At 45.2% G+C, this 26578-nt stretch overlaps 1 protein-coding gene across 8 annotated transcripts in view; it reads left to right on the forward strand.

Moving 5' to 3' along the window:
• The window catches only part of ENTPD1 (ectonucleoside triphosphate diphosphohydrolase 1), a 48507-nt gene extending 24009 nt beyond the window's left edge, over positions 1–24498 (forward strand). For all 8 annotated transcript variants that reach the window (XM_042863166.1, XM_042863172.1, XM_042863170.1 and 5 more), the window contains 9 exons: positions 15113–15246; positions 15617–15734; positions 16391–16541; positions 17351–17510; positions 18422–18658; positions 19196–19456; positions 19882–19998; positions 20205–20342; positions 20445–24498. In XM_042863166.1, the coding sequence (XP_042719100.1) occupies positions 15113–15246; positions 15617–15734; positions 16391–16541; positions 17351–17510; positions 18422–18658; positions 19196–19456; positions 19882–19998; positions 20205–20342; positions 20445–20651 (1523 nt within the window). In that variant the 3' untranslated portion in view covers positions 20652–24498. The remainder of the gene's footprint in view (positions 1–15112; positions 15247–15616; positions 15735–16390; positions 16542–17350; positions 17511–18421; positions 18659–19195; positions 19457–19881; positions 19999–20204; positions 20343–20444) is intronic.
• Positions 24499–26578: the final 2080 nt, after the last annotated feature.

Here is a 26578-nt window from a genome sequence, read left to right on the forward strand (position 1 = left end):
TATCCTTGGCTCCAGCCTTGGTTTATTGTTTTTGTTGTTGTTGCTGTCACTGTTGTTTTTTCCCCCCTGAAATAATTTTCAGCTTATCTGGCTTGAATGCCAACACCAGCCCAAGTGAGAGAACAGGAGGAGGGGAGGAGGTAAGGGTGAAAGTCACTTGGATCAAAGCTATTGTGGGAGTTTCACTGTAAGGCGAGGCATGACATAAAACCAGCCCTGTGCTCTGAAACAGTACTGCATTAGCAGTACAAATTAAGAAGTGAATTAAGGGACAAAGTGTGAGAGACCAGATGGAAAGAAACAAAGTCAGCTAAGTGCATGCTGTGCAAATTCATCCACTCGCGTCTTCTTGTGCACTTGCCACCCTGCTCCAAATTTGGCTGGAAAAAGTCTTCCCAGCCTCCTCTGTGGGCCCCATCTCCTCTCTGCCCCTTGCTGTGCCGGCTGTAAGCTGCTGCTCTCCCTGCCCGAGGGCAATGCAGGCAAGTTACTTGTCACTGTGTGCAGTGCTTTGCCAGCCCCAGCAATGCTGCAGATTGCATCTGCCACCTGCTCTAACTCTTGCATGAATCCTTTAGGGCTCTTGCTAGTCCCTTCCAGCTTGGGAAGAGCTTCCCGGGAGCATCTGCATCTCTGTTTCACCGTCTGCCTTCAGGTTCCTTTTGTAATATAAATGATTGTGTAAGCAGTGATTAAGTCTCTGGTAAGAGATGTATGCCCATCAGCCTGCCCTGCACTGTCCCGTGCTCCCTATGGCTTTTGTTTAGCTGTATGCTACCTGGCTACTACTCTTGAAATAACCCTCATAGTGGCTGAATGGTGTACTGGCTGACACCTGAACCTTTCCTAAAGCATTTTTAATTTGCACAAATAGAAGTTAATGTCTCTTTGCTTGTTATGTGCTCTCCCTCTGCTTCTGATCCTCCTGAGAACTTTCCGCCTAACCATGCAGGGTGGGGAATGCTGGATTGTTCTTGGGGAACAGAAAGGAGGAAAAATTGACTCTTTTTTACAAAGTAATGAAAGTCATCTTTTTTTTTTTTTTTTTTTTTTTTTTTTTTTTTTTTTTCACTATCTATCTGCCTGCAATCTGTCAGCCAGAGCTCAAGTAAGAATTGGCCTCTGAGCTTTGCTTGCTGCCTGGAAAAGGTGACTCAGCAGCTGAGGATGTATGAACCACTTCTGTTCCTCAGTTCACAGTGTTTTTTCACAGTCTGCTGAGAGAACTGTTGTGGTTTCTATATATTAACTAAATGACTGCAGCTGAGGGCAGAGGTGTCTGCAGCCTCTGCCTGCTCCTCTCTGGGCTGTGGTAAGAAGGGGGAACGCTTCTCCAAAACTGAGGGACAGGGAAGATACCTGTCTTGGCCAAGTTCAACCTTTACCTGCTGGTTCCAGCAGGTGTGTGAGGAATGCTTTTTGAAGTACTTGCCTTGAGTTAAATATGCCCAATAAGTTGATGTGCAGCTTCTACTTGGCCTTGCCTTCCTGAAACAGTGTAGGAAACTTACTGTTTGTTAGCTTTGTCTGAGACTACAAAACACAAAGCCAGCTGAAGCTGAAAGGATCTTTAGTAAAGCAAATGATTGTTTTGTTTACAAGACTTGGAAATACTGTTGTGACAGAAAGGCATGGAAATCACAAGGCAAAAACAACAACAAAAAAAATTTCCAGCAGTGTTGTTTAGGAGTTCTTCTGTCATTAGCAAGAGAGAAGTCAGGTCTTATTTTGAAATGAATCAGAAGTTTGAAGAGGAGTAAATCACACAGTGTAACACATGGAATTGAGTTCAGCTATCTACCCAGCCAGTTGAGCAGGGCAGTCAGAACTCTGCTCCTTTCCCACACTGCTCTTGTGACTTGGTTAGTACACATGTGGCTGCAACAGCCTGACCAGAGAACAGGGCCTATCTGAAGAGCAGCTTGGTGGGATATTTTAAAAAGTCTGCACTTGTACAAGTGCAGGGTATAACACTAGCAGAAGACAGACTGAGGCAGAATAGTGTCCTTTTTGTGGCAGAGCTCGCAGATGAGTTAAACCAACTGTGAAACAAAGCTTTTGTACTTCATCTTAAAAATAGTTTGCAACAGAACCTGGCCCCATGCTGTGAACTTCTTGTTAAGCACAGTAATTTTACTGTTGCTTTTTAGGTTACAAAGTGTGTCTCAGCTCTAGAGGCTAGTAATTTCTCCACCAATTAGAGGGCTTTTTTGTGTTGCTGTAAGATTACAAACTGGATCCCGTCAGCCTTGCTAGGAATAGATTCCTTCTATAAATAGGGACCTTGGAGAGGCTTTTCTACTCATTTACTTCTCAAGAGACTGCAACCATAAATGTACATTGTCATACGTTGCAAACCACATCTCTGGAACCTTGGTTGTGGTGTAACAGTAAGTCTTAGGCTTGCTAGCATGTCACAGAAATTGCATAAAATGCAGCAGCACTGCTGTAAGGTTGTCCATAACGCCAATGTAAAGTAGTAAATGACTCTCTTACTCTGGCTTCTCCTGCCTCCATCCCTGAAGCTGGACTGTGGGGAACAAATCCAGGAGTAATTCTTTCCTGCAGTGGGGCTCTGCTGCCTCTATTTTTCTTCATGTTTCTTCTAGCCTCAATGACATTTCTTGTTTTTCTCACACTTTCAAAGTAACAGCAGAACTACACAGATCTTATAGTGTGAGTCATGTGTGTGTACTTTACTAGGCCAATAATGCCCTAGTTGCTGTTTGTCTGGCAGAAAACAAGAGAGAACACACCAAAGCAGTGGAAGATGAATTTTAGAGTAGGTGTAGCTGAAGTGTGTGCTGCTGCTGCCTTAGGCCCTGGGATCTCTGCCTCAGTGGGAGGAAGTGTGCTGGAGCCTTGGTTTGTTGTTAGGGGAAGGCTGAGCCTCAGCAGACAGAGAAATGATGGTTGGCTCCAGTGTTATCTGTGGATCTGCTGAGAGAAGGCTGTGACATGAGCATGGGAAAAAGTCTGTGCACAAAGGCCTCCTTGTGAGTCCTGTGATCCTGCTGCAGGATAGCTGCAACTTTCCTGTGTCACCAGGAGCTTTATGGAGGAGGCTGATGTTCGTGCCATGCGTGCTGTGTCAGCACGGTGACAGAACACTGCCAGGCCTGAGCGACAGAGGTGACACAGTCTCACCCAGCACCATCACAGGGAGCTGCTTGCTGTGTGAAGCTCCAGCATTGCCAATGAGACGTAACACCTAAGGGATAGGTTGCGTTGTTTCTGCCACGCTGGGTGCTCCGGGCAGGAGGCAAACGATGTCCAAGTACAGAGCTGTGTGCTGAGCACTGCCCTGACTGGCTGCTTTGGATATCTGCCTCTTTCTTTCTGCTTTTATTGGGGTCCCCAAGACCTAAAAAACCAAACGGACCTTTTCACAGCTGCAGAGATGGTGTGTGGTAAAGCACTGGTCCGGGCACAACATGCAGAAGGCAGATGTGCAGGTGAAGAAGCAGAAAGACAAATTGTTCCGATCAAAGCATAATGTATGTGTATTACAGAGCTGAATAAAGCAACAGCAAGGGCTAAAAGCCTGCTGTGTACTGATAACCCTGACTGTGACCAAGTGCAGTAAAGCTGGGTAAATACTGGCAAAGCTGGTCTTTGTGACAAGCCCTGTGTTCTGCACCCCGATAAGGCCCACAAGTTCGTCAGCTGGAGGCCTGTGTGCTGATAAGGGCCCCACAAGGATGGCTCCTTGGGACAAAACCTGTCTCCAATAACAAGATGGCAGCAAGGTTGCAGCTTGCCATATGCACCTCTTCTTTCTCTTCTATCAGGACGGCAGACTGTAGGCATTAAAGATAATCAAAATTAGCAGAGCCTGGGCAACCCGCTGTCCAAGGGCTCTTGGGGTTGAAGTTAGCAAGATCCCGAGGCAAAGAGATTTCACTGCACTGAGTGTTAGCAAAAGACCTGCCCAACAGGATGTTGGTGCCATCGAGGAAGAATCCAAGGGATGCAGAGAGGACGCATGGCATCTATGAACCCTGGTCCCCTGTTGTGTGGAATTTTGCCAGACCTTGAAGTGCGAGTATGAGGGAACCAAGTGTGGAGGAGGGAATGAGCAAGAGTGAAAAGATTTTGTAAAACACGCATCCTCTTTCTGTTCTGTGAGAACTTGTGCTTTTGCTACATTAATCTCCTGTACCATTGCTCTGTTAAAAACTGCTCCATACTTAAATTACAAAAAGATGTGAAACTAGTTTGTTTATAACTTGTTTATGATGTCACTTTGAGTAAAGTCAGGAGAGTTTAATAAGTTTGTCTCCACATGATCAGTGGTTCAAAAATGTACTCACGCCCATATTGGGCTGAGAGAAACTGATGGAAATTATTTGGCAGAAATATTGGATGGAATAGGAGAACAAGGAAAGATGCTAGAAATTTTCAGTAATGGAAAGAGCAAAGCTGAAACATCTCAACAGATGTTTGCCTTCACCATTCCTACATGAACCAAGTTGGTTTCTGATGTGTTTGTATAAAGGGTGAGCAGGTGGTGGCCCACTGTTGGGAATTGTCTGAATGGGTGTTGTAGACATGGTTTTAATGCTGTTTTTTTAGGATATTCCGTCATTTTCATATATTGCTTGCTGCTTTTACATGGCTTTCAGTCCACATGGTAGAAATCCTATCCCAGCCAATTTTAATTAAGGAAAAAAAAAAATAATGGTACATTACGTATCTGTTCTGGGGAATTTGTACTGATAATTGCTGGAAACTTCAGCTCAGCTTTTCTCTGCTCTGGGTAACTCCTAAACATAACAGTGTTTTGTTATTCTTCTTTCCACTTGAAAAATGTTATCAAAGGAGAAAGTCTGGTAAAGTGTTCAGGACGATCTGAAAGATCAACAAGTACTGAATAGTACTGTTTGAGACAGCTCTTGCATGAGTCTTCTCTCTCCATCCTAATTCTACTTTGTCCCAAAGGAAAGCAAATATCCTAGATTGCAGGATGTAGATGTGAGTCACTGCTTGGTTTTTAGTGGTGAGAAAGTTGACCGCTATCAGTTTTCCCAAATGGGAGTGGAAGCCAAGAAAAATCTCGTCACAGTGTAAGTTAAAGCTTTCTTCTTTTGAGCTCTTCTGTCCTTATCTGGCTATTTACTGCACCAGTAGAGCTGATATGCTGATTCGGCATCCTAAGGAGAAGCCAAGGCAGCTCGAAGCCACACTTAAGGAATTACAAATGGGGCTGTTAGAGTCACGAGTTTGCTCCTTAGCTGATTTATAAATGGTCTTGTTTTCTTTCTTGCTCTTTTGTCCCAGAGCTGTTAATAAATAGTCTTTTATAACTCCCATGTTCCTGCAGGAGATGTGAGGAAATAAGCCTCTGCCCTGGGGCAGGCTCTGCCAGCATCACTCAGCAAAGATCCTGGTTTAATGCCTCCAGTGCAGCCCCAACAGGCAGCATGCAGACAGGGGCACTTGTCCTGGGGGTGCGTTCTTGCAGTGTCACCCCCTCGTTATCACTGTAGTGTGTCCACACAGCCTTATCCAAAGCATTTTGTGTCTGTATAACTGTTTGAGACAATGATAAGGAATGAAATAAGGAAGACGTGCAAATTGTAACCCAGACTATGGCTTGATTATAAATGGATTTCCTTTCCTGAGCCAGATTCTCCTCAAGATTCACTGTATATCCTGGTAATAAATAATCTGAACTTTGGAAACTTCTCCTGTCACAGACAATTTATCTGGCAAAACTCCTTTGCTGTTTTGTTCCATGAGGCTCCAAGCATTGCTAAGTGCAAGGCTTCTAACCATGAAAATTTAGGTCCATATTTAACTCTTAATGTTTCCCAAATCTGCTTTTGCAACCCTGAGGCTTTGGTATATATATTTATTTATTTATTACTTTCAGACATTTTGCTGAGGTCTGTGCCCTACAACAGGCTTTGGTCCTCTGTTTTCTTCCTGTTGGTTATCCCTAAAAATACCACAGGGCAATTTGTTTCCTGCTATTTGAAATGGAAATAGTAGCAGCATAAGGAACAGAGCATGATATTCATGCCAAATATCATGAGCTGAATCCTCCCAATGGTTTGTGGGAATCTTAGTTATTAAAGCTGACCTCTGAGAAATCAGTATATTTTTCCGCTAAGGCTAAGCAGTGGAGGCATTCCTCAGCAGGAAACAAAAACTATCCCCAGATGTTCCCAGTGTTGTGCTCTGCCATGAAGAAAGGAGATAGCAGTGCTGACAGCTGGAGGTAAGTGGGAAAAGCTGAAGGAGATTAACTAGCAAGCAATCTCTTTTATGCGTGCAACCTTAACCTTTGTTTATTGAAAGGATACATCAGGCCTGCTGCCCTGCCTTGGTAGCAAAGCACTTCTCACTTCATCTGCTAGAGGTAGTTGCAAAGGGAAAGTCACTACCAATTTCTCTGCTGAGTGAGTGATATGCACGTTAGAGAAGGAAAAGGTCAGTGGGTATCTTGTAGGTCTGAGACATGCTCCTGTAGAAGAAGAAACACCTGTGAAGGAAATCATACTTGTAAGGAGTGGTGAGATCCAGGTACAGGCAAAATCCCATGCATAGGTGAGCTGCATCCATCCTTTTGCCTATGCAGCCTCATCATAAAGTGCCTTTGCCAGCAGCTCTGCTGACACTGTGTCAGTCTGGAGTCCTCTTTGTGCTTCTGCAGCCAGTCCCCGACAGCCTTTGATCCTCAATGGGAAGTGAAACTTTAGGAGAAAATCTGCTTGTTTTGCTGTGCTGAAATGCACTAGAAGCTCTGCTTTTCCTCTGGCAGCCACTCAGTCTGTGTGCATGTGGCACTCCTGGTGCCACGTTACTGTTTTGGAAGCTGGGGAAGTAAGCCCCTGAAAAGCGGTAGTGGAGCTTGATGTGCAAAGCAATCCCAGGAATCTGTGATTCAGAGAAAAACTTCCCTGAGATGCAGCCTCAGCCCTGCAAGGCGGGAGTGGTTGTTGGTGGGGAGGGCAAATGGGGAAACTGGTGGCTACTGGGAGGGTATATTTTGACACTTGGTATGGTGTAGAACACACTGTGGGTACTGAGAGGTTTGGACATATTTTCTCTGTGGTTGTTTCTGTGCCATAATCTGGTGGGGTTTAGCAGTATTTGCAATGTTTGAGACTTTGTTCTCTAGGAAGTTGCTGAACTTTCTCACTCGAGTGTGGGTTTTGGGGTGGGAAATGATTCTCCTTAAGGTCGCTTCCTTTCTTTTGTCATGGCAACTTCTGCATGGTGCTGATGCAGGGAGGCTGATGGAGCATGAGGAGGGGAGCTGTGCTGGGTGGGTAATGTGCCTCCGATCACCAATCTGCTTATTAAAGTAATGGTCCCACTACTTTACCACCAACTGTTAAACACTTGTAAGCAGTAGCGGTGCGGGGGCTGAGCTGGGAGCTATCAGCCAAAGAGAAAGATACGCCCTAATTCTGATAGAGAAAGAAACATTGCTCTGATAGATGAGTATTATTAAATAAGTAATTCATAGTTAGTCTGCATTAACGAATAACGTCTAGTAGCAATTTAAAATGGTTTCCCAAAGTCAAAATACTTGAGCTGAATCAACTGAGTATTTAAAATAATCAAAAGGAATGCAAATCAGAAACAGCCTAATAACTTATTCTCTTCCCCAGAAGCCTTAATCTAACAGTTGAAAGTTATGCTATTTTAAGAAAATAGCGTCAGTGAGAAAGATATGTATTTAAAGGTGGGGGGGGAATGAAGCTGTTTGCAATCAATGCATATTCAAACTCAGAAAGTGTAGGAGGTGGTCAAAAGAGGCATAAGAAGAAAATACGGCCAGACACTTAAGAACAGCAGAGAATTGAAGGGCACTAAGCACAAAAGGATGTCTAGCAGCAATACTGTCCCACTGCAAGTCAGTGTATTGGAACTATCAGTGGAAACAAAACCGAAGGATGTTAGTGCTCGAGCCTGCTTTGTTTCCTGTAAGAAAAATAGATGCTTTTACATAATTAGATAGCTAAGTGTATTTAAGTAATAACTTGCGTGATAAGCTTGAATTCACAGGATATTTTCTGATGAAACTTCAAGCTTTGTGGGTAATGACAATAGATCTTCTCCAGTTAAATTATAGCCTTAATGGGCTGGTAACACAAATTTATGCCAGAAGTCATCTGGTAACAACTGATGTAATTGCTAACAGTTGTTTCTTCTGATTTGAAAACCTCTTTGATGTGTGAATCCTGAAGGAAAGATCATAAAGAGAGTCCAGACTTGGAAGCCTAATAAAACATCACATAAATGTGGAAATTAACTGTCTAAAGGTCATTGTGTCAGCAGTATCTTGCCACTTGTTGGTTGTATTGGAGAATATTGAATATCTCTGTCTAGCTACTGGGATGCAAGCCAGCAGAAAGCTTTCCCACAGAGAGATGACTTAATGAAAAGAGTTGTGGAAGTTTTGGTGGGGCTGGGGTATAATGGCAGGGAGCAGGGCTGGGAAGCTGCATGCGGGCTGTGCTGTGCATGTGCTGCAGTGGGAAGGTCTCTGCCAAGGATGTGCTTTGTGTGCAGGGCAAAAGGGTGTTTGTTGGCAGGGCCTGCTGCCCTTAACTCTCTGACACGGCTCCTTTGGCACAGGGGATGTGGGACTGACCTGCACAAAGCCCCTCGGGGCCACTTCCAGCTGCGCAGGCAGCCGTGGGCAGGGAGAGAAGGACTCTGTGTGATGCCTGCTCCTTTGTTTCTGTCCCTTGCTGCCACTGCTCAGCTCTCACAGCACTCCCCAGCTCTCCAGGAATGTGGTATGCCTTTTTTTTTCCTCATATTTTTTTCCCCTGAAACACAGTGCTCCTCCAAAGCATCCCATGCAGTTTCCCCAGGTCATGCTCCAGCTGTGACTTGTTAAGCAGCAAAAAGATGAGGTGCCCCCATCCTAAGCAATGCTTGTACACGTGGGATCCTGCTTTACCACCTTCCCTATGGCTTACCCATTCTCACTGTCAGATCTGGCTTCCTGACATCTATCACAGATTTTGCTGAAATTCTTTTCCTTTTACTTTTCATTTGTCTGAAGATGATTAATGTCTCCCTTGCTCATCTCTTTCTAAACTAAACAATCCAATGCCTTCAATCTTTCCTCACAGGTCAAGTTTATAGATCTCAGATCTATCCATCTTGCTCTTTTCTGGAGCTTCTCCAAGTAGTGTACATCTTTCTTGAAAGGCAGTGTCCAAACTTGGGCATAGAACTTCATATAAGGCTCTACCCAGGTTAGATGGAGGGAAGGATTACTTCAAACTGCTATAGCTGCAAGAATGTTTTCTCTGTGTGTGCTGCTTAACTACTTGTTCACTATACTGACTTTGTGTGATGCCTATTTTCCAAACAAGAGCAAATATTTGCTCTTGTCCTTACTGAAGTGAGCTGGTGGTTTCCCCTGGGGATTCCCTATTTTCCAGATTTATTTATATTCCAGTCCTATTTATCATCATGCTTTTAACTCCCAACTTGGTGCTATCACAAGTAGTCACGTTCTTTATTCCATCTCCCAGCTCGCTAACGCATCTGTAGGTTCAAGACAAGGTTAAACTTTTCTGCCTGGTTGCATAGCCTATATCTACACGTCTGCCAGCTCTTGAGATTGGTAGGGCTGTGCAGTTTCATAGCAAGTGTATCTGAAAAACAGCATCCAAGAAAAAAGGCATACTACATTGTTTGGATTATCGGTTTCACTGGAATTTCAGTGTTTATATGTTAGCATTTATGGGCACTTCATCTGGAAAACTATAATCCACTAAATGTGTATTTATAACTGTATAGAGCATCACAGTGTGGGCCAGCTATCATGCTAGTACTTAAGACGCAAAGAACAATTAAAACTTGGAGTAGAGCTCCCTATACAGTTCCACATAATAGCTACAAAAAGTGATGTAAATGCTAGTCTGAACCTTGAAGTCCAACTTCAAAGTGTTCAATGTCTTGTCCTGATATTTTGAAGGAGAATCTCTCAAACCAAAGCAGTTCATATACTGTATATGGTCTTGTATCAATAAGGCAACCCTGAGCCTCTTACCAGCCCAATAAAAGGCCTTCCTGACACATGTGGTTTACATCATTTTGCAGCAAAATATTCCTCATCAACCTCGCCATGTGTGCCTTTCAGCATGACAAATTTCATGACTAACAAAAGCTCATTCTCTCCCAGCAGGAGGATAATGTATGTAACCTATATGCACCTTGGCAGAACAGCAGCACTGATTGCTGCCATCCCCTCTCCCTGCCATCACGAGCTCTCTGATTTGCTTGAGTTAGGGAGTTCCACAGGCTATATATGCCCTTTAGCTGGGCTGTACGACTGCACAAACATGCAAGCATCCCTGGAAACTGCTCAGGGAACCCATTGCTGGGAGGCTCCTAGCAGACTATGCAGTAACGTGGGTGATCAGTGCAAGAGCAACAGATGGGCACGGTTCAGTGTGATGCTGTCTTAGTCTATGACATCATTCTGAGCCTCAAGGATGGCAGGTAGTGCCTTGGAACTCCCTTTCCTTAGAGCATGAAGTATGGCAAATTTAATTAAATGCAGTTAAATGTGGGTTTGTTGGGGTGGCATAGGAGTGATGTCAGGATGTCTCATCACTGGCTGTGATTGGTGAGCCTGAGGTAGCATTGGTGTGAGGTCCCCACTTTGCTTCATTTAGGCTGGGAATGCAGCGTCTCCTAGTGTAAGTGGCACATAATTGTGCAAGGCTCGTTTCTGCAGAACAGGTCAGGAGTGCTTGAGAAAAGAACAGGTAATTCTGTACATGGAGAAGAGCTGCTGAACTGCTCAGGTAGACAGAGAAGGCCAGAAAGGCAAAATCTGGAAGAGGTTGTTGTTTATGAATTGGTTTAAGTTAATAAATTCCAGGCCATTTGAGAGCTGCAGAAGTTTTGAGTCAGAGATGGACCAAAGACAAAGGGAATGTACTGGCAATAAATTGAGGCTGAAAATGAGAGTGTTTCTGGCTGTACAAATGTATACTGAGAGCAGAAAAGTGATGAGTGGGGAGCTGTCACTTGTCAGTGTGGCACTTGTGCAGTGGAAATGTTATTGCAGCACAGCCCTTCTGTAACAGGCTGAGTGTGAGCATCCAAAGCTAAGAGCAAATGTCACCTTTAGCTGCTGTGTTAAGCCAGACCTTGGAACTGTATTTTAGTTAGTGGAGATGCTGGGTCACAGCGAGGTTATCTGAACTGAGAGTGACTGTGGACCATGCACAGCATCTCTCCCTAAATCAGTGTTACTTCTGTTTATTGCATCTCTTCAAGCAGCTGGCTGCCTCATTGCTTTTAACATTACTTGCGAAGTGAGAAGGGAGCAGGGGGGTGGCAGCCTTGGTCATGAGTGACATCTCCTGGCTGATGAGGCCACGGGACAGTGTGGTTTTGGCTGGAGGAAATTTCCTATTTGTCTCGAGGCTCTGGGAGATGCTGGGGTCAATCCTGATCGCTTGCTGTCGCACAAAGCTGCCTCCCACACCATGAAGCTTTCCTGGGTTCCTCACCAAGAGCAGCGGGATTTTGTAGCAGAGCGACTGCCAGCTGAAGTGCCTGCCAGCATCACTCTCAGTTGATAGCTAACTCAGAGACAGAAATGATAGTAGATCTGTTTATGTTCTGGGCCCCACACCAATCACTCGGAGCCAGCAGCAGCCCCTACAAAACAACAAAGAGACCAAAATTAGAAACAGACAGAGATACATGAGCAGCTGGGCTGTGCTCCAACATCTGGAGAGCACTCCATGCTTGCGCAGCTGGGCAGGGTGCAGCAACCAGGCCCCCAGCTTGGGGAGAAAAGTAGCATAGCTGCTATGCCTGCTCATGGCCTTACATGATATTTTTTAACACCATTTACATAACAGGAGAAAGAACAGAGATGTCCTGGGCTCTGGCTGGAAACAAAGCTGGGAGGTCATGCTCAGTATTTAGCTGTGGAAAACTGCTGATGAAGAAGTGCTGATGCCTGGCAATCACAGAGGTGCTGGGCGTGAAGGACTGCCTTGCATAGTGGGGGCTGAGGAGTGTCAGCACAGCATGCAGAAACATGGACATGAAGTGCAGAGGAGCTGGAGGAGGCTAGGGAAAGCGTAGGTTCCGTAGGCATTGCAGGAGCTGCAGTTATGTCTAGAGTTGATAGAAATAACCAAGTGTATAGGAAAAGGAGCTTGTTCAAATACCTCAACTTCCTGAGCAAATTGCAGGTCAAATTTTAATTGCATTGAGTTCTTTATCTGGATTTTGCAATGTCTAAAAGAAATTGTGTTCAATCTATACTCTTCTAAAGTGCCATTTAGCAGGTCTTTGGTTTTGCTAGCTTACTCACTGAGTTATGCTTATCATTTGTACTTTGTATTTTGTTTCAACAAGTCTTTGGTAGCATAACAGTTCATGCAAATGGATGCTCTGGTATGGGATACAGCAATGAAATCGCTGTCTCAAGAGTCCTTGTCACAGTCCTGACAAGGGCCTGTGACACTGAGTTACAATTCAGGAGGTGAGAGTTGTGTTCAGGACTAAGAAAATAATATGCCTTGGAAAATAAATGACTCATCTGAGGCTGCAGGTGGGATGCAGAAAATTATGTCTTTGCCTGCAGGCAAGGGATTTCTCTAGGCCCATTTCATTAGGAAAATTGTTCCTAACCTGTTGCTGCTGAAAAGATGCAGTTGACAAAGAATATTCATCATGACAGGAAATCTGAATATCTTAGAATGATGCAAAGGCATGCCATCTTTCAGCTCTGTGACAGTAAGCACCCAACAAGGCTGTTAGTAGCTGCTTCTAGACAAGAGTAAAGATGGCAACTATTACGTGGGTTTTCTGTGCAGCTGTCAGCAGCAGTTCCAGTTTTCAACCATGCTTCACTGGAGCTGTTGGAGAGGGTCCAGAGGAGCGCCATGAAGATGATCAGAGGTCTGGAACACCTCCCCTACAGAGACAGGCTGAGGGATCTGGGCTTATTCAGCCTGGAGAAAAGAAGGCTGTGAGAAGACTTCATTGCACCCTTCCAGTATTTAAAGGGGATTATAAATGTGACAGGAATCAACTTTTAACAAGGATAGACAGTGATAGGACAAGGGGGAATGGTTTTAAGCTCAAAGGGAGAAGGTTCAGATGTCAGGAGGAAGTTCTTCACAGAGAAAGTGGTGAGACGCTGGAACAGGTTGCCTGAAGAGGTTGTGCGTGCTCCATCCCTGGAAGTGTTCAAGAGTGGGTTGGATGGGTCTCTGGGCAATCTGGTCTAGTACCAGATCTGGAGATTGGTGGTCTTGCCTGTGGCGGGGGGGGTGGAATTCGATGATCCTTGGGGTCCCTTTGAACCCAAGCCATTCTATGATTCATTTGTATCTATACTGTGCAGCTAGTTATATCACCTGCTTGTATTCATTTTTCTAGTGTTCATTTTTGTTCAATGGACATGTTCAGTACATTCATAACCTGAGCCAACTATCTCCATCAGGAGGAAAAGTCTCCCAGCTGTCACACTCTGCTGTTTTTAATCATTTCAAGCCTTGAGTTCTGGGGCCCTTTTGAAGAAAGCAATATAAAATGCATTCTGCCCTCCTACTGTCTGGTATGTGTACTAGACTGTTTTTTCTAAGCTACATTCTTGGAGATATTGGCAAGCATGCTGTGCCTCTAACAGACAGTCACAAAATGTGAGCATAACAAGCTTCCAAATTTTGCCGTTAGCATCAGCAGATTTACATGTAAGCACAGTGGGAGAGCACAAAGCTCCAGGTCAGCATTAGGCTCCCCAAGGACCTCCTTGTGGGGAGATTTTTGGAACAAGTTTTCTCAGAACTTTCAGATTCCATTCTCCTTAGATGGATGGAAAGCAACTATCTGTCTACAGATGCAGAGGTTCCAAGAACTCCCCCCATCTTTTTCAGAAGTTAGCCCAAATGAAGTCACTCCAGGATGTTGGGTCATTTGTAGGGCTGGACAACACTTGGTGTAGTTCTGGCATCTGGGACCAACTTTGATGTGAAACAGAGTGGTTAGAAGGTGGTTCTCTTCTGAGCATGAATGCTTCTTATATTTGCATTTGTGATGTGGGGTGCCTGGAAGGATTTGGAGAACTACTCCAGTACTGCCTAAAGGACTGGAGAATCAATAACTTCTGGAACTGAAGTTCTGCTGTACAGATGCAGAGCAAACATGGTTACTTTATCTTCTTGGAGAGTGAAGGTAGTTGATATCTCTGCCTGCATGGAGGTATTGTCACCCTGAATGACCCATAACAGACTTCTAAACATCTCTAGGAGAATTTGTGTACTAGGATAAGACAAATTAGCACCCTTGTGAGCAGTAAGGCAAGCAGTGCTTTTGACTATGGAATTTCAGTGTGGGTAGAAATAGATCTCATATAGTAGAAAGAACAGGTACTAGAGCGCCAATAGTTGAAACTATTCCATTTACAGCTAGATTGTAAGTCTACAAAATATTTTTGCAGATACCTTGTCTAGAGCTTTGTGTTGTGGATCGTATTTTATTAAACAATACTAAAGTGACTGAGCCTAAGCTGTGAACTGAAATTTCCATCATGGGAGATGGAAGGAGAAGCCAAAGTAGAAAAATACAATAGGCAACACTGTGCTGGCCATTAGTATATTCCGAAAACTCAAAAGCTATATTGGTTCTGAATTATTTCCACCAACCATAAGTAGCTTTTTAAAATAATTCTACTGCTGACAATGTATTTTAAACTACAAAAAAATTAATTTACTTTTTTTTTTTTAATATAGCATTGCCAAAGTTCAGGACAGCACTGCTTAAACTGTGATTCAGAAATGTTAGTGTTAGACTTTTTAAATGCATTACCAGTGACAAGGATGTTGTAAATTCTTTTTAATGTTGTAAGAACCTGGCACAAGGTATACAGTGACAGAGTGTGGCAGGGGTTAAAGCTCTTGGCTCTGCTAAGCTTTGTTGTTTTTAAATTAGCAGTCTGTTCTTTCAGCTTCTCAGTGGTTATTGAAACAAAGACAGAGCAATGGAAAAAGCTGGTGCTTGTCCCATGCAAACAGTATTTGGAACACGGGAACATGCCTGAAGACTTTTGGGGTGAGGTAAGTTGGGTTACAGGGATGCTAACATCCTTTTTCTGCTCTAGTCACAGGTAGCAAACCAAAGATGTCTACAACAAGGAAAATTCTACTCATACTCGGATTTCTCTCCACATTGGCTGCAATTGCTTTAATTGCTGTAGCAGTGACCCAAAACCAGCCACTTCCGAAGAACGTCAAGGTATTACAAGCTGAGGCTCTTATAGGAAAACAAGCCAAGCAGAGGTTTAGGCATGCATGGTGCTCAAGGACATGTTGCTGTCCCTGCTGGGTCAGTCTGATCTCCCTTTCAGGCTCCATGCATCTTAAGCAATCTGATCAAAACAGATATGCCTTCACAAGAGACCATCTCCTAAGTAATCATTTACAATCTTGCTACTGCTCTCATCCCCTTAAGTGAAAACTTAGAACAAAACACTGCATGGGGAGAGTAATGACGTGGCATGTCCCCACAGTTGCCAGATTTGCTGTTCATTTCTGCCCATGCTCATGCATATGCTCTATCCAACTCAGTGGCTCAGGTGTGATGACAGGATCTGTTCTGTCCACAGTACGGGATTGTGCTAGATGCGGGGTCGTCCCACACAAACCTGTATGTGTATGAGTGGCCAGCAGAGAAGGAGAATGACACTGGAGTGGTGCAGCAGGTGGAGGTGTGTAAAGTTGAAGGTAAGAGGAAAGAAGGAAGCAGTGAAAGGGGATGAATTGGAAAGAGAATGTGGCAAAAAGGTGGTGGAGATGAAATTTGGAGAACTGACCAATAGTGACAGCAGCATTAAATCTGTGAACTAACATATATTCCACTGCTTCCTGCTAAGAACTTGTTGCTTGAACTTCCAAAGAGAAAAGTTGGGTCCATTTTTCCTTTCATTTGGGGATGCACAGAGTTTAAATGCTTTGTGGAAAGAGCTACACTAAGGGTTGTACTTGACAACAACAAAATGCAATTTCTGTGTGTACCCTTGCCAAAGCACTGATAAACATCAGTGATAAAGGAGAACGCTCTGATCTCATTTTAAAGGAAAAAAGTGACAAGGTTACTAAACTTAAGCATGTTGTGTTTTTTTGGTTTTTTTTTTTTGTTTTGTTTTGTTTTTTAATATTTAATTGCTATGTAGATATGTAATGGTTTTGGAAGGCATAAAGGATGGTGTCAGTCACAGTTTTTGTCAGAGGAATGACTGATGGTTTAGGGTTTCTAAAACCTAGAAATGGGGTGGTTAAATCTGTTGCTGCTCGTGCTAGTGATATTGTTTAGTGGACAAGGCTCATGACAGCCCTCACAGGTTGGAGATGGTGCAATGAAGTCTTCCAATTTCTTGCAGGCCCAGGGATCTCAGGTTATTCCCAGGCTACTGAGAAGGCAGGTCCCTCTCTGGTGCAGTGCCTCCGACAAGCAGAAGAGGTGATTCCCTCAAAGCAGCATCGAGAGACACCTGTCTACCTCGGAGCAACTGCTGGCATGCGGCTCCTCAGGTACCGCAGTGTTCATCTTCTTCCCTTGCACCTTAGAGCACCATAGATACCAAGCGGTGTCTCTGCAGTGAAGTCATTGGAAATGCTACAAGTTGGTGCTGTGCCCAGATTTCCATCTCTCTGGACCTCTAGTCTCCCCAGACTCTTCCCCACTTGCCTGGCAGGTCTGTTTCCACCTGCTCCCCTCTTCCATTTTCTCCAGCACCACAGACACTATAAAGCATAGCCATGCCCAAACTGCTACTTGGAGAAGTTGTTCAAACATCTCTCACAGTCTAGTAATAGATTTCACCCACAGTTTTTGTGCCCTGTCATGTTTTAACTCCCTGCATACCTCGACTTGGCCTGAAATCACCAAAACTAAGGTAACTTTATACAGTTCAAATTTATGATTTTTCTTGGGGTGACTCAGACCTGTTACCTGGCTGGATCAGGGAGCTAATTTCATGTGTTTTGTCTAGGGAAAATCCCTGGGATATCATAAGACATGGTCTCTTATGAAATGGTGAAAAGTGAAAAGGATCTCCCCAGGGTGATCCTTGCCAGGGAATGTTCTTTAGGAGAGCAGGGGGGCTATGCTCCAATTCCTGCTGCCAACTGCAGTGTCTGTGTCCGGGCTGGTAGCAGCTGTGCTGTCAAGGCGTGATCGAGAGACACAGCCAGTTACAGCTGGATGTATCCATGTGAAGGACTGTCATGTTATGACTGACGGTTGGTGGGGGGTTGCAGCCTATCTGCTCAGAGTGAAGCCCATAAGCTGCTGAGGGCTGTCAGCTGCAGTCACTCCATCCTTTCTTCCATTCATTCAGGTTGGAAAATAAAGATGCAGCTGACAAAGTCTTGTCCTCAGTCGAGAAGACACTACGCTCAGCTCCCTTCAATTTCCAGGGCGCCAGAATCATCAGTGGTCAGGAAGAAGGAGCCTATGGATGGATCACCATTAACTACTTGCTTGGTAATTTCAAGCAGGTACTGTATCACTGGCAAGTCCAGATTTGAACCACTGGCTGGCAGTGCTGTATGAATCATGCCGTTCATGAGGGTGTTTCAGGAGGCTCCCTGTGAGACATTTATCACAGATCGGGATGCTGTGCTTCTTGCATCAGCAATTACTGTAGGTAGTCTTAGAGCACTGAAATAAAACAACAGTTTCAATAACTTCTCACAGGTACAGCATCCTCCTCACTTACTGATCTAAAATACTTCTGTGCTTGGTTAAATATCTGCAAAGTGTCACTAGTACTTGAAGGGAGCATATAAAAAGGAAGGGGAACAGATGTTTACGAGGGTGGGTAGTGATAGGACAAGGGGGAATGGTTTTAAACTGAGACAGGGGAGGTTTAGGTTAGATATTAGGAGGACGTTTTTCACACAGAGTGGTGGCGCACTGGAACAGGTTGTCCAAGGAGGTTGTGGATGCCCCATCCCTGGAGGCATTCAAGGCCAAGCTGGATGTGGCTCTGGGCAGCCTGGTCTGGTGGTTGGCGACCCTGCACATGGCAGGGGGGTTGAAACCAGATGATCATTGTTGTCATTTTCAACCCAGGCTAAAAGAAAAAGAAAAAAAAAACTTTTCAGTATTTGATGATGATTCTTTACTATCAGGTTTATAAGTCATCTGGGCACTGAAACAGTAAATTGATTTTTCATATAGCAGTTGTTTTTGTTACATGTTCTTCAACCTCTTGCAAACACTTGGATGTGATCCATCTTGTGCTCTTCTGAGCCTGTACCTTGTTCTGGTTCTTATCTCGTGCCCCCCTTGAAGCCGTACTCCCTTTCCTGCATTCTGTCCTTCCGCTACTATTCTACGAAGACTTTTTGTTCCTGAGTACATTTTCTCCATGCCTGATGTATCTGTGCTTTGAATTTTTTTCAAGTCTGGCTGGAAAAAATTTCTACATTCCCTGAAATCCATAAGTGAGACATCAGGAGCATTAGACCTTGGAGGAGCCTCAACACAGATTACCTTTGTACCAGCTGAAATCTCTTCTGAGTCCCCACAGAATTTGCTGTATTTCCGCCTCTATGGCAAGGACTACCAAGTGTACACACACAGCTTCCTTTGCTATGGAAAGGACCAGGCTCTGCAACAGAAACTGGCCAGGGACCTACAGGCAAGTACATCTGGGGTGGCACGCGGAGGTCCTGGACTCTCACAGCTTTGACGTACTGGTGCTGCTGTGTCCTGGCTAAATGTCGCATCACTTAGCCTGGATTTGGAAAGTGGTGTTATCCTCCATAAAGTTTGGTTAGATGCTCACAGATGACAGCCAACATTTTCAAAGATATTACTAATTAGAGATGCCTTGACTGATTGGCATGGGATAGCAGCAATACTGTGCTTGTCCGAAAAAGATGGTGGAGATGGTGCTTCACCATCTGAGAAAATCCCAAATCAACAGCAGCTTCAGAAAATATGGCTGGAACTTGCCCAAGGTCTGAAAGGGAGAATGCAACAGAGCAAGCAGCAGTAGCCACATGTCCCAAATTACGGCTAAAGCCTTAAGTCTGTCCTCACCTTTGACCCAGTGTTTGTGTGTCTTGGCATGATGTATCATGACAAGTGCCTTGTGGTCACCCTTTCTTGTGGTTTTTTCCCAGTGTGTTATTCTAGAGTGAAATATAACAGCTTTTGTGAATCTTATTTTCAGAGCACAGAGAACGGCAGCCTCTTTGATCCATGCTTTCACCAAGGATATCAGAGAACTATAAGTATCAATAATTTCTTCAAAAACCCTTGTACGTCAGTCGAGAAAAAACAATTCCCTTTCAGCCAGCTGCATATTGAAGGAGAGGGGAATTATGAAAAATGCCGAAGAAATATCCAGAATCTCTTTAACAAAACCAACTGTCCTTACTCCAGCTGCTCCTTCAATGGGATATATCTACCTCCATTACAGGGGGACTTTGGGGTAGGTTTGCATTCTTCAACTCCCTATAATTCAGACCATCAGAAGAAGAGAAACTCAGAACAATGCTGGAGCGTATTATCCATGGATGGGGCAGAAATTCATTTCCAAGATAACTTTTTAGACATGAAACTACAGAAATAGTCTTTGTTGTCTGGCTGTGAAGACAACAAATATAAGAGCTACTATAGTAGATACCGGCCTACGAGGCAGTGGTACTTCATTTACAGATTCATTTTTAAAGCTGTCCCTCCCAGTGGCCAGCACCAGGGACAGGAGAGCTTGTCACAGGCCAGTGTGATTCATGCACAACTGTGTGAGCATTACTGAAGCCAGCCGGCTCACCTGACTGTTTCTTTTGTTTCTCTAAATAAAGCTGTCTTGTGGGATTACTGTTGTCCTACTCAGGTTAAAATATTCTCTTTCAGGCCTTTTCTGCTTTCTACTTTGTGATGAACTTTTTGAACCTGACAAATGATGTCCCCTTCACCCTGGACGAAGTGACCAGTGCTATTGAGAAACTCTGTGCCCGGCCTTGGCATGAGGTGAGCAGAGCTGCTTCTCTGCATTGGGGCAGACTGCCCAAGTCCCAAGTGTTGCTAATGCTTCCTAATAGGATGCGTGGTTGGGGGTAATTTCCAAGGCAGGCACAGGAAGATTTCCCACAGCACCTGTAGTGAATGTTCAAGTGCAAGCTGGAGCTGCAGGAACACAGGTTTAGCAGCCTGGTGACTTCTCCCTCTTTTCCTAGGTGAAGCTACAGTATCATCAAATAAAAGAAAAGTACCTGAGCGAATACTGCTTCTCCGGAGCCTACATCCTCTCTCTACTGGAAAATGGCTATGGATTCACTACAGAGAACTGGCAAAGGATCCACTTCCTTGGAAAGGTATGTTGATTGCCACCTCTGCTATACAGCTTTGCCCATCTTCCACAGGGATGATACTGCCCTGGCACCTTCCATCTCTGATTCTGCTCCTCTCCATTTCAGATTGGCAGCAGCGATGCAGGCTGGACACTGGGCTACATGCTGAACCTGACCAACATGATCCCTGCGGAGGAGCCTCCTGCACCTCCTCTTTCCTACAGCAGCTATGTGGGGCTGATGGTTCTGTGCTCCCTTGTGCTGGTATCAGTGATCCTGCTTGCTTTGCTTCTCTTCCACAAGCCCAAGTGCCTGCAGAAAGGGATCGTCTAGGAAGACTATGGAGGGAGAGGCGCCCCAGCTGCTCAGGGCTAGGAGCCCACTGAAGACCAGGCTGTAGTGCAGAGTCCCTCTCTCTGAAGCTACTGACTGTGTACAACAAGGGCATTTGTCTCTTTTAAGTTTCACTTGCACTGACAGATGTTGGGACATCAGGCTCGCCACCTCTATACCACGGACAGACAAGCGAGTGTTCTCTTCTTGAATGGGTCGTATTTTCATTCACTGAAACTCTGCTGCTTGTTTTTTTTATTGCCTTGTGCATAGCGTTATAAAGAGAAAAGCAGCACCAATCTTTGGGAGCCAGTGCTCCTGCAAGAGTAATCTCAGGGTCCCACATGCCACTGAGCTCTTGGGAGTGATCACACTGGGTGATCCAGCTCTTCCTCTGCTGAAGCTGTTCCCAAGAGCCATTCCAGCAGGGAAACTGCACCAGCACACCTCTGCTTGCCAGGCGTGGTCACTTGTAGCCAGCTAGCCCTCAAAGGCTGGTCATGCTCCCAAATGTCACTCTAGGACAAGAAGGGATGGGAATGAAGAAACTGAGCATGCTGGTGGTTATCAGTCCTTAGCTGGGCTCTGGCAGCAGTCTGCTCCTTTCACAGGTGGCAAGAAGCCTCTTTCCCCACGTCTTCCTGATGTTTTTGCTGGACCAAAGCTGGCTCACTCTTACACTGAGCCATTCCCATGTCCCTAGGTTGACTGTGCATCAAGACATGAGTTCCCAGCCAGACATTGCTGATTATTATAGGAAACGCCATCATCCTAGCCAAGGATTCTTGACAAGTAGTGAGCACATATATCTACAGGAACTCTGATCTGATCAGCGTGCCTCCAAGTATACATCCATTAAAACAATCCACTGTCACTGTGCTGATCATACAGCAGTCTCTGATCTAGGGAAAATGTTTTTTGGGCCATTTCCCTTTATAAAAAGACAGCTGGTAAGAGCCAGCATGAGGGCACACACAGCCTCTCTTTCCATCAGCGAAAGCATGGAAAATTTGCCTTTCCCTCGTGGCTTAGGCTACTCCCCAAACAGTAACACCTAGGTGCTGTAAGTGCACTTACCACAGCCCATCTTCTAGCGCACAACTAGATGGTGCCACTGATCAGGTTTATGAATCACTTTCTTCTGTTACCTATTCCGTAGTCCAAAACAGAGAGGTAAGTCAGCAATCAATTTTTATGGCAATTGGAAACCACTGATACCTATTTGCTTGGGAGGTAATCTAAGAAATCTCTTCTCCTAATGAAACACGTGTGCTGGAGGCCAAAAGAAAGCAGATACTGTGGAGAGAAAGGCATGGCATGGTCATCTTCACCTGTTTCCCTGAGCAAAGTTGCAGGAAAAGCAGGAGATGCAACAGGGATGAAGCTTTCTCCCTTGGGCAAACACAGATGCAGAGCTCAGGGCTTTTGTGCTTTCCCAGCTTGTTCTTCCACATAGTACAGGCTGAAAAATGTCCTCTACTTGTTTGTAGTTCATGCCTGGAGTAGGAGCCATGACATACTGAAGGTAAAGGGGAAAATATACCCTCTCCTATGGTAAGATGTTAGGGCATTTTTTCCAAAAATGTCTTTTGCTCTGAATTAGCTGGCCTTAGCTTCTGATGGACCTTGATCCACCAGTTCCAAAACGACTAACTCTTTGCTATCAAAATCCCTTCTATTCTTGTTGGTGCTTGGAAGTCAGCATTGTATCATATTAAATATTGACCTTCATTCTGTAAAGTGCTTTGTCTTGACTCACGTGTAGCTCTTGAGTCAACTTCCATGCAATTTTGTACATCTGAAGTTTGGATGCCAAAGGTTTCAGCAGCAAGTGGTAGTAGATGCCCTAACACTGTACATAAAAGTAATAGCCCTTGTTCTCTTGATCTGTACTCTTTTTCCTATTCATATATCTCAGGGTCAGATCTGTTCACTCAAGGTTTCATAAGGAGCTGTTTTGTTCAGTTTAGCTCTTGCAAGTTGGCCTTATTTTCCTACCATGGCAATCCAGAATGGCTGCTGTCTCGTGGTGTGCATCAGTCTTTTGTCATGAGATGTTTTGCCTTCTGCCTGGCTCTGCTGAAACACATACTGTTCTAAGAACATTTCTCTAAGTGACCAAGGTCAACCCACAAATGACATTTCCCCACACTGTTTGTTCTTTTTCCAGTTTGTTTGATCTGCAAACACAGAGATGTGGGAATTCATATAGATGTGGAGCCTTCTTTCTGTCATTTTCTCCAAGGACATGTATATAGGATGAGATTTAACAATAATCTTTGGTCAGGGTAGGAAGGTAGAAGAGCTCATCATGGAGCAGGCAGCTGCCAGTGCTGCTTAGCTTTGTCTGGCAGATCTATCAGGAAGTTTCTGAAACAGATGCAGAAAATCCACGTGGAAACTGGCATGGAGAGAGCCTGTGCCAGTCTGCTGTTCTGGTCCCTGCTAAGGGTTTATGCCAGAGGAAAGGAGCTGAAGTACAGAACCTGTGAGAAAAGCTTCAGCAGTGCTTTGTATCTTTACTTGCAGGTACCACAGTATTACCATTGTAAGCCTTTGCTTCTGGAGTTAGCTGATTGCCTGGTATCATGGCTTTCTCCTTCTGTTCTGTTCACAAAGCAGCGACAAATCAAAAGGTAAAAGGCCCCAAAGGAGATAAATGCAATATATTAATAATGTTATTTTTAAAAGTTAATGACTTCTGGAACACATTTATGAGACAATCCTCAGAACTAGTATTTCTAAGGGGATACCAGCTGTGCCATTTAAACCACCAAGCAAGCTGAGGCTCCAGGAATAGGTTGGCCAAGAGCATCCTACTGTGGCGAGACCCGTATCACTCACTGGCTGTGCTTGAGCCTTCCCAGCAAAAGGTATGGTTCTTCTCAACAACCTCCTCTGCCATTGCAGGGTTCTGTCTGTGGAAGCTGCCCAAAACCCTGGGTCAGTTATGAGATTTAATGAATGTTAATTTCCTTGCTTCTGTGCTGTGTCTGACCCAGCAGTGTATGGCTCAAGCGTATGTTCCAGAGTCACTCAAGGACTTCACCCACCATGAATACTATGAAAGGTAGTGGGGGGAATTTCCAAATATGTCCGGTGTTAGTAATGTCATATCATTTCTTTTGTTAATACAGTTGATCTGCCTCTCTGATAAATATCTGTGCCTTATTTCTGATTTGCTAGAGTCTGGCTTTAATTTCCAGCTCCTAGCTCCTGTTCAGTTTTGCTCTTCTGGGTTAAAACATATTTTAACACCACATGTTCTTGTCTTGAATATATTTATATGCTATTCAGCTCCACTGGGCTGTCCAGACCCCTGGTCTCTCCTGTCCCTGTGTTTTATCACCAGGAGCCGTGAGAGGTGCGGCAGGGTGAGTGGCATGGCACAGGGGTTGAGCATGGCACTAGGATGTTGAGCAGTACTGTTTGGGAAGGTTCCTTGCAGATGACTTGCTCATTTGGCTGAGCACAGGAGCAGTCTGACTCCTCTGGGACTGATGACTTCCACATCCACAAGCTCTCTCCCATTCACCTCAGGGTTGGGTCAGAGGCAAAACTGTCAGTGACATTCTAGGGGAGAGAAGAGAAAGCTGTTGTGTGGATGCAGCTTTCCCACCCCTCTTGCAGAGAGCAGCCCACTCCGCAGCAGACCTTAAGAAGTACCCTTCATTCCTCACCCAGTACAGCCAGCCCTCCCCTCTGCATGGGCTGAGAACAGCAGTTCTGTGCCCTGCCACTCGGCTGTGAAATTCATGTGGCTTCACCCTGGTGAAATGGGTCTCAGTTTATTCTGATACACGCACCGATCTCTGTATCCTTATCACAATAAAGACTTCTTAACCCATGCCAGTGATGCTCTCGGACTGCTTTCCAGAAGATGGGAACGACCCAGGGGTAGGATGAAGCTTTTGGCATAGAAGATGGAAAAGTCTTGAGGTGAGGTTTCCTCTGCTGACAGCTGCTCACTGCTCTTCTGGGTCAGATCTGGAGCTCCTGGTGGCTGGAGGGGCAGCATTCCCTCCCGGCATAGCAATGCACTGTGTCCTTTCCTATCTCCTGGTGCCTGGAAGGCACCTAGTGCCAAAATCTCGTCTTTTCTTGGCTTCATTTTATCCTGACCTCTCCAAAGCAGTTTGTCCCCCTTCCCCCCGCCACACTGCAGGCCTGCATTCTTCTGTCCTTGCCATCCTTCTCTCTCACCCCAGCGCCACTGGCACAGTGCCTTCATGATCATCCCTGCAAAACAGGTGAAGGATGCAAGGCTGTACCTCTTGCTTCAGGGCCGCAGCTCTGCACGCAGCTGCAGCCCAGCCAAGGTAAACATGCTTGTCACCACTCATTTTTCTTTCAGTGTGCACCCTCCCCAGTTTGTTCATGCAGCTCTTATCTTGAATTTTCCTCACATTTTCCAGCCTTTCTCTGGTAAAAAGATGGCCAGAATGAAATCTCAGGCACCACAAGGGATCTGTCCAAGGCCAGGATCCTGTCACCTGCATGAGCAGAGGAGCAGTGGGGTTAAGGGCTGGAATGTAGGAATTGCATTCATCTCCACTTCTCTGCTGTGGCACAACACATTCCTGCTCGTGCTCCCCCTTCTGCTTCAAAGTTGCTGTGTCTTTGAACATCTGGGGAGAGGGGATGATTTGTCCCAGATGTATTTGCTGCATTTTCCAAATGATGTCTTTGTTTACTTCCTGTGTTGTTTCTATGTTCTATGTTGTTTGTTTCTGCTTCTATCAGTGTTTTAATGTGTTGGATGTGTGATGAAATGCCTGCATCTGGCCCTGTGTAGTTATCCGAGCTGTGGATGCCCGTGGATGTTCCCTGTGATTTCATCCTATTCCCTTTTGCTCTCATTAAACTCTCAGCTTTGATGAGGTAATTTCATTGTGCATTGTGTGCAGAGCTATTTCCTTTTGTTTGATTCAAACCTGCTGCCTGGTGGTGGGCTGCCTCCACGCCTGTGTTATGGATAATGCTGACTAATTCTCCAGACCCATCATGCATGAGATGTGTTCTCCGCCCACCCCAAATCTTGCTCACAGCTCTTTTTTAGGATCCAGCATTCTGCCATTTCTTTTTCTTGTTCCCCACGTCAGTGTCATCCATCTTCATAGGAAAGTGTGCACTGTTCCATGTGTCCCCTGGCAGCACCCTTCTATCTCAGCCTGCCCTGCCCCACCAAATCCTGCTTACAGTTGCCCCACAAGTCTCTGCTGCTTCTCCTTGGCTATCAGTACAGGGAAGAGCTGGCAACCCCAGGGCCATTTTGCATTAGCTAACAAAAGACGTTGTGATGCTGATCCTATGCTTAAATGTGAGTTGCTCTGAAGCTGAATGGCAAACAGGGAAGTGGTGGAATGGAGCTAAGCTGGAAGAAGGCATTAGTATGATAACTACTATCTTTGCAGCCTGCACTGCTTGCATTGAAGCTATGAGCAGGGATGCCTTGTTATTATCACAGAGCAGCAAAGCTGCTGTTTTGAGTGTTTTAGCAACACTGCGTCCATCCATGGGCAGAGCAGCATAGATGACTGCACACCCTTGGGCAAGAACGTCTCTGGCAGAGAAGTGAAGGGGAATTGGCTTCCTCTAAATCCAGAATCGCTCTGCAACTGTTCATAGCCAGACCTTTTCAGTTGCCTTTAAGCTTTGGGGCTCTCTTCTGCCCGGTGCATGTCGGAGGGCACCGTCGTGTCCCCTCCTCGCATGGCAGAGCTCTGTGCTGCAGCATCGCACCTCGCGCTGCTCTCTGACTGCTGCTCGGGCAGAAAGGCGCGAGAGTGCGACCTTGCTCCTGTCCTTGTCCTCATCCCCGGCCCCAGCCGTGCCGCGGGCGTGCGGGGCTAGCCGGAGCCGTGCCGACGCGGTGCCACCGCCTCTTCCCCAGGAGATGGGGCAGGAGAGCAGCGCTGTTCGGAATG

The sequence above is a fragment of the Lagopus leucura genome, unplaced genomic scaffold, assembly GCF_019238085.1.
Source record: "Lagopus leucura isolate 7727_CA_CO unplaced genomic scaffold, USGS_WTPT01 Super-Scaffold_739, whole genome shotgun sequence".
Classification (NCBI taxonomy): Eukaryota; Metazoa; Chordata; class Aves; order Galliformes; family Phasianidae; genus Lagopus; species Lagopus leucura.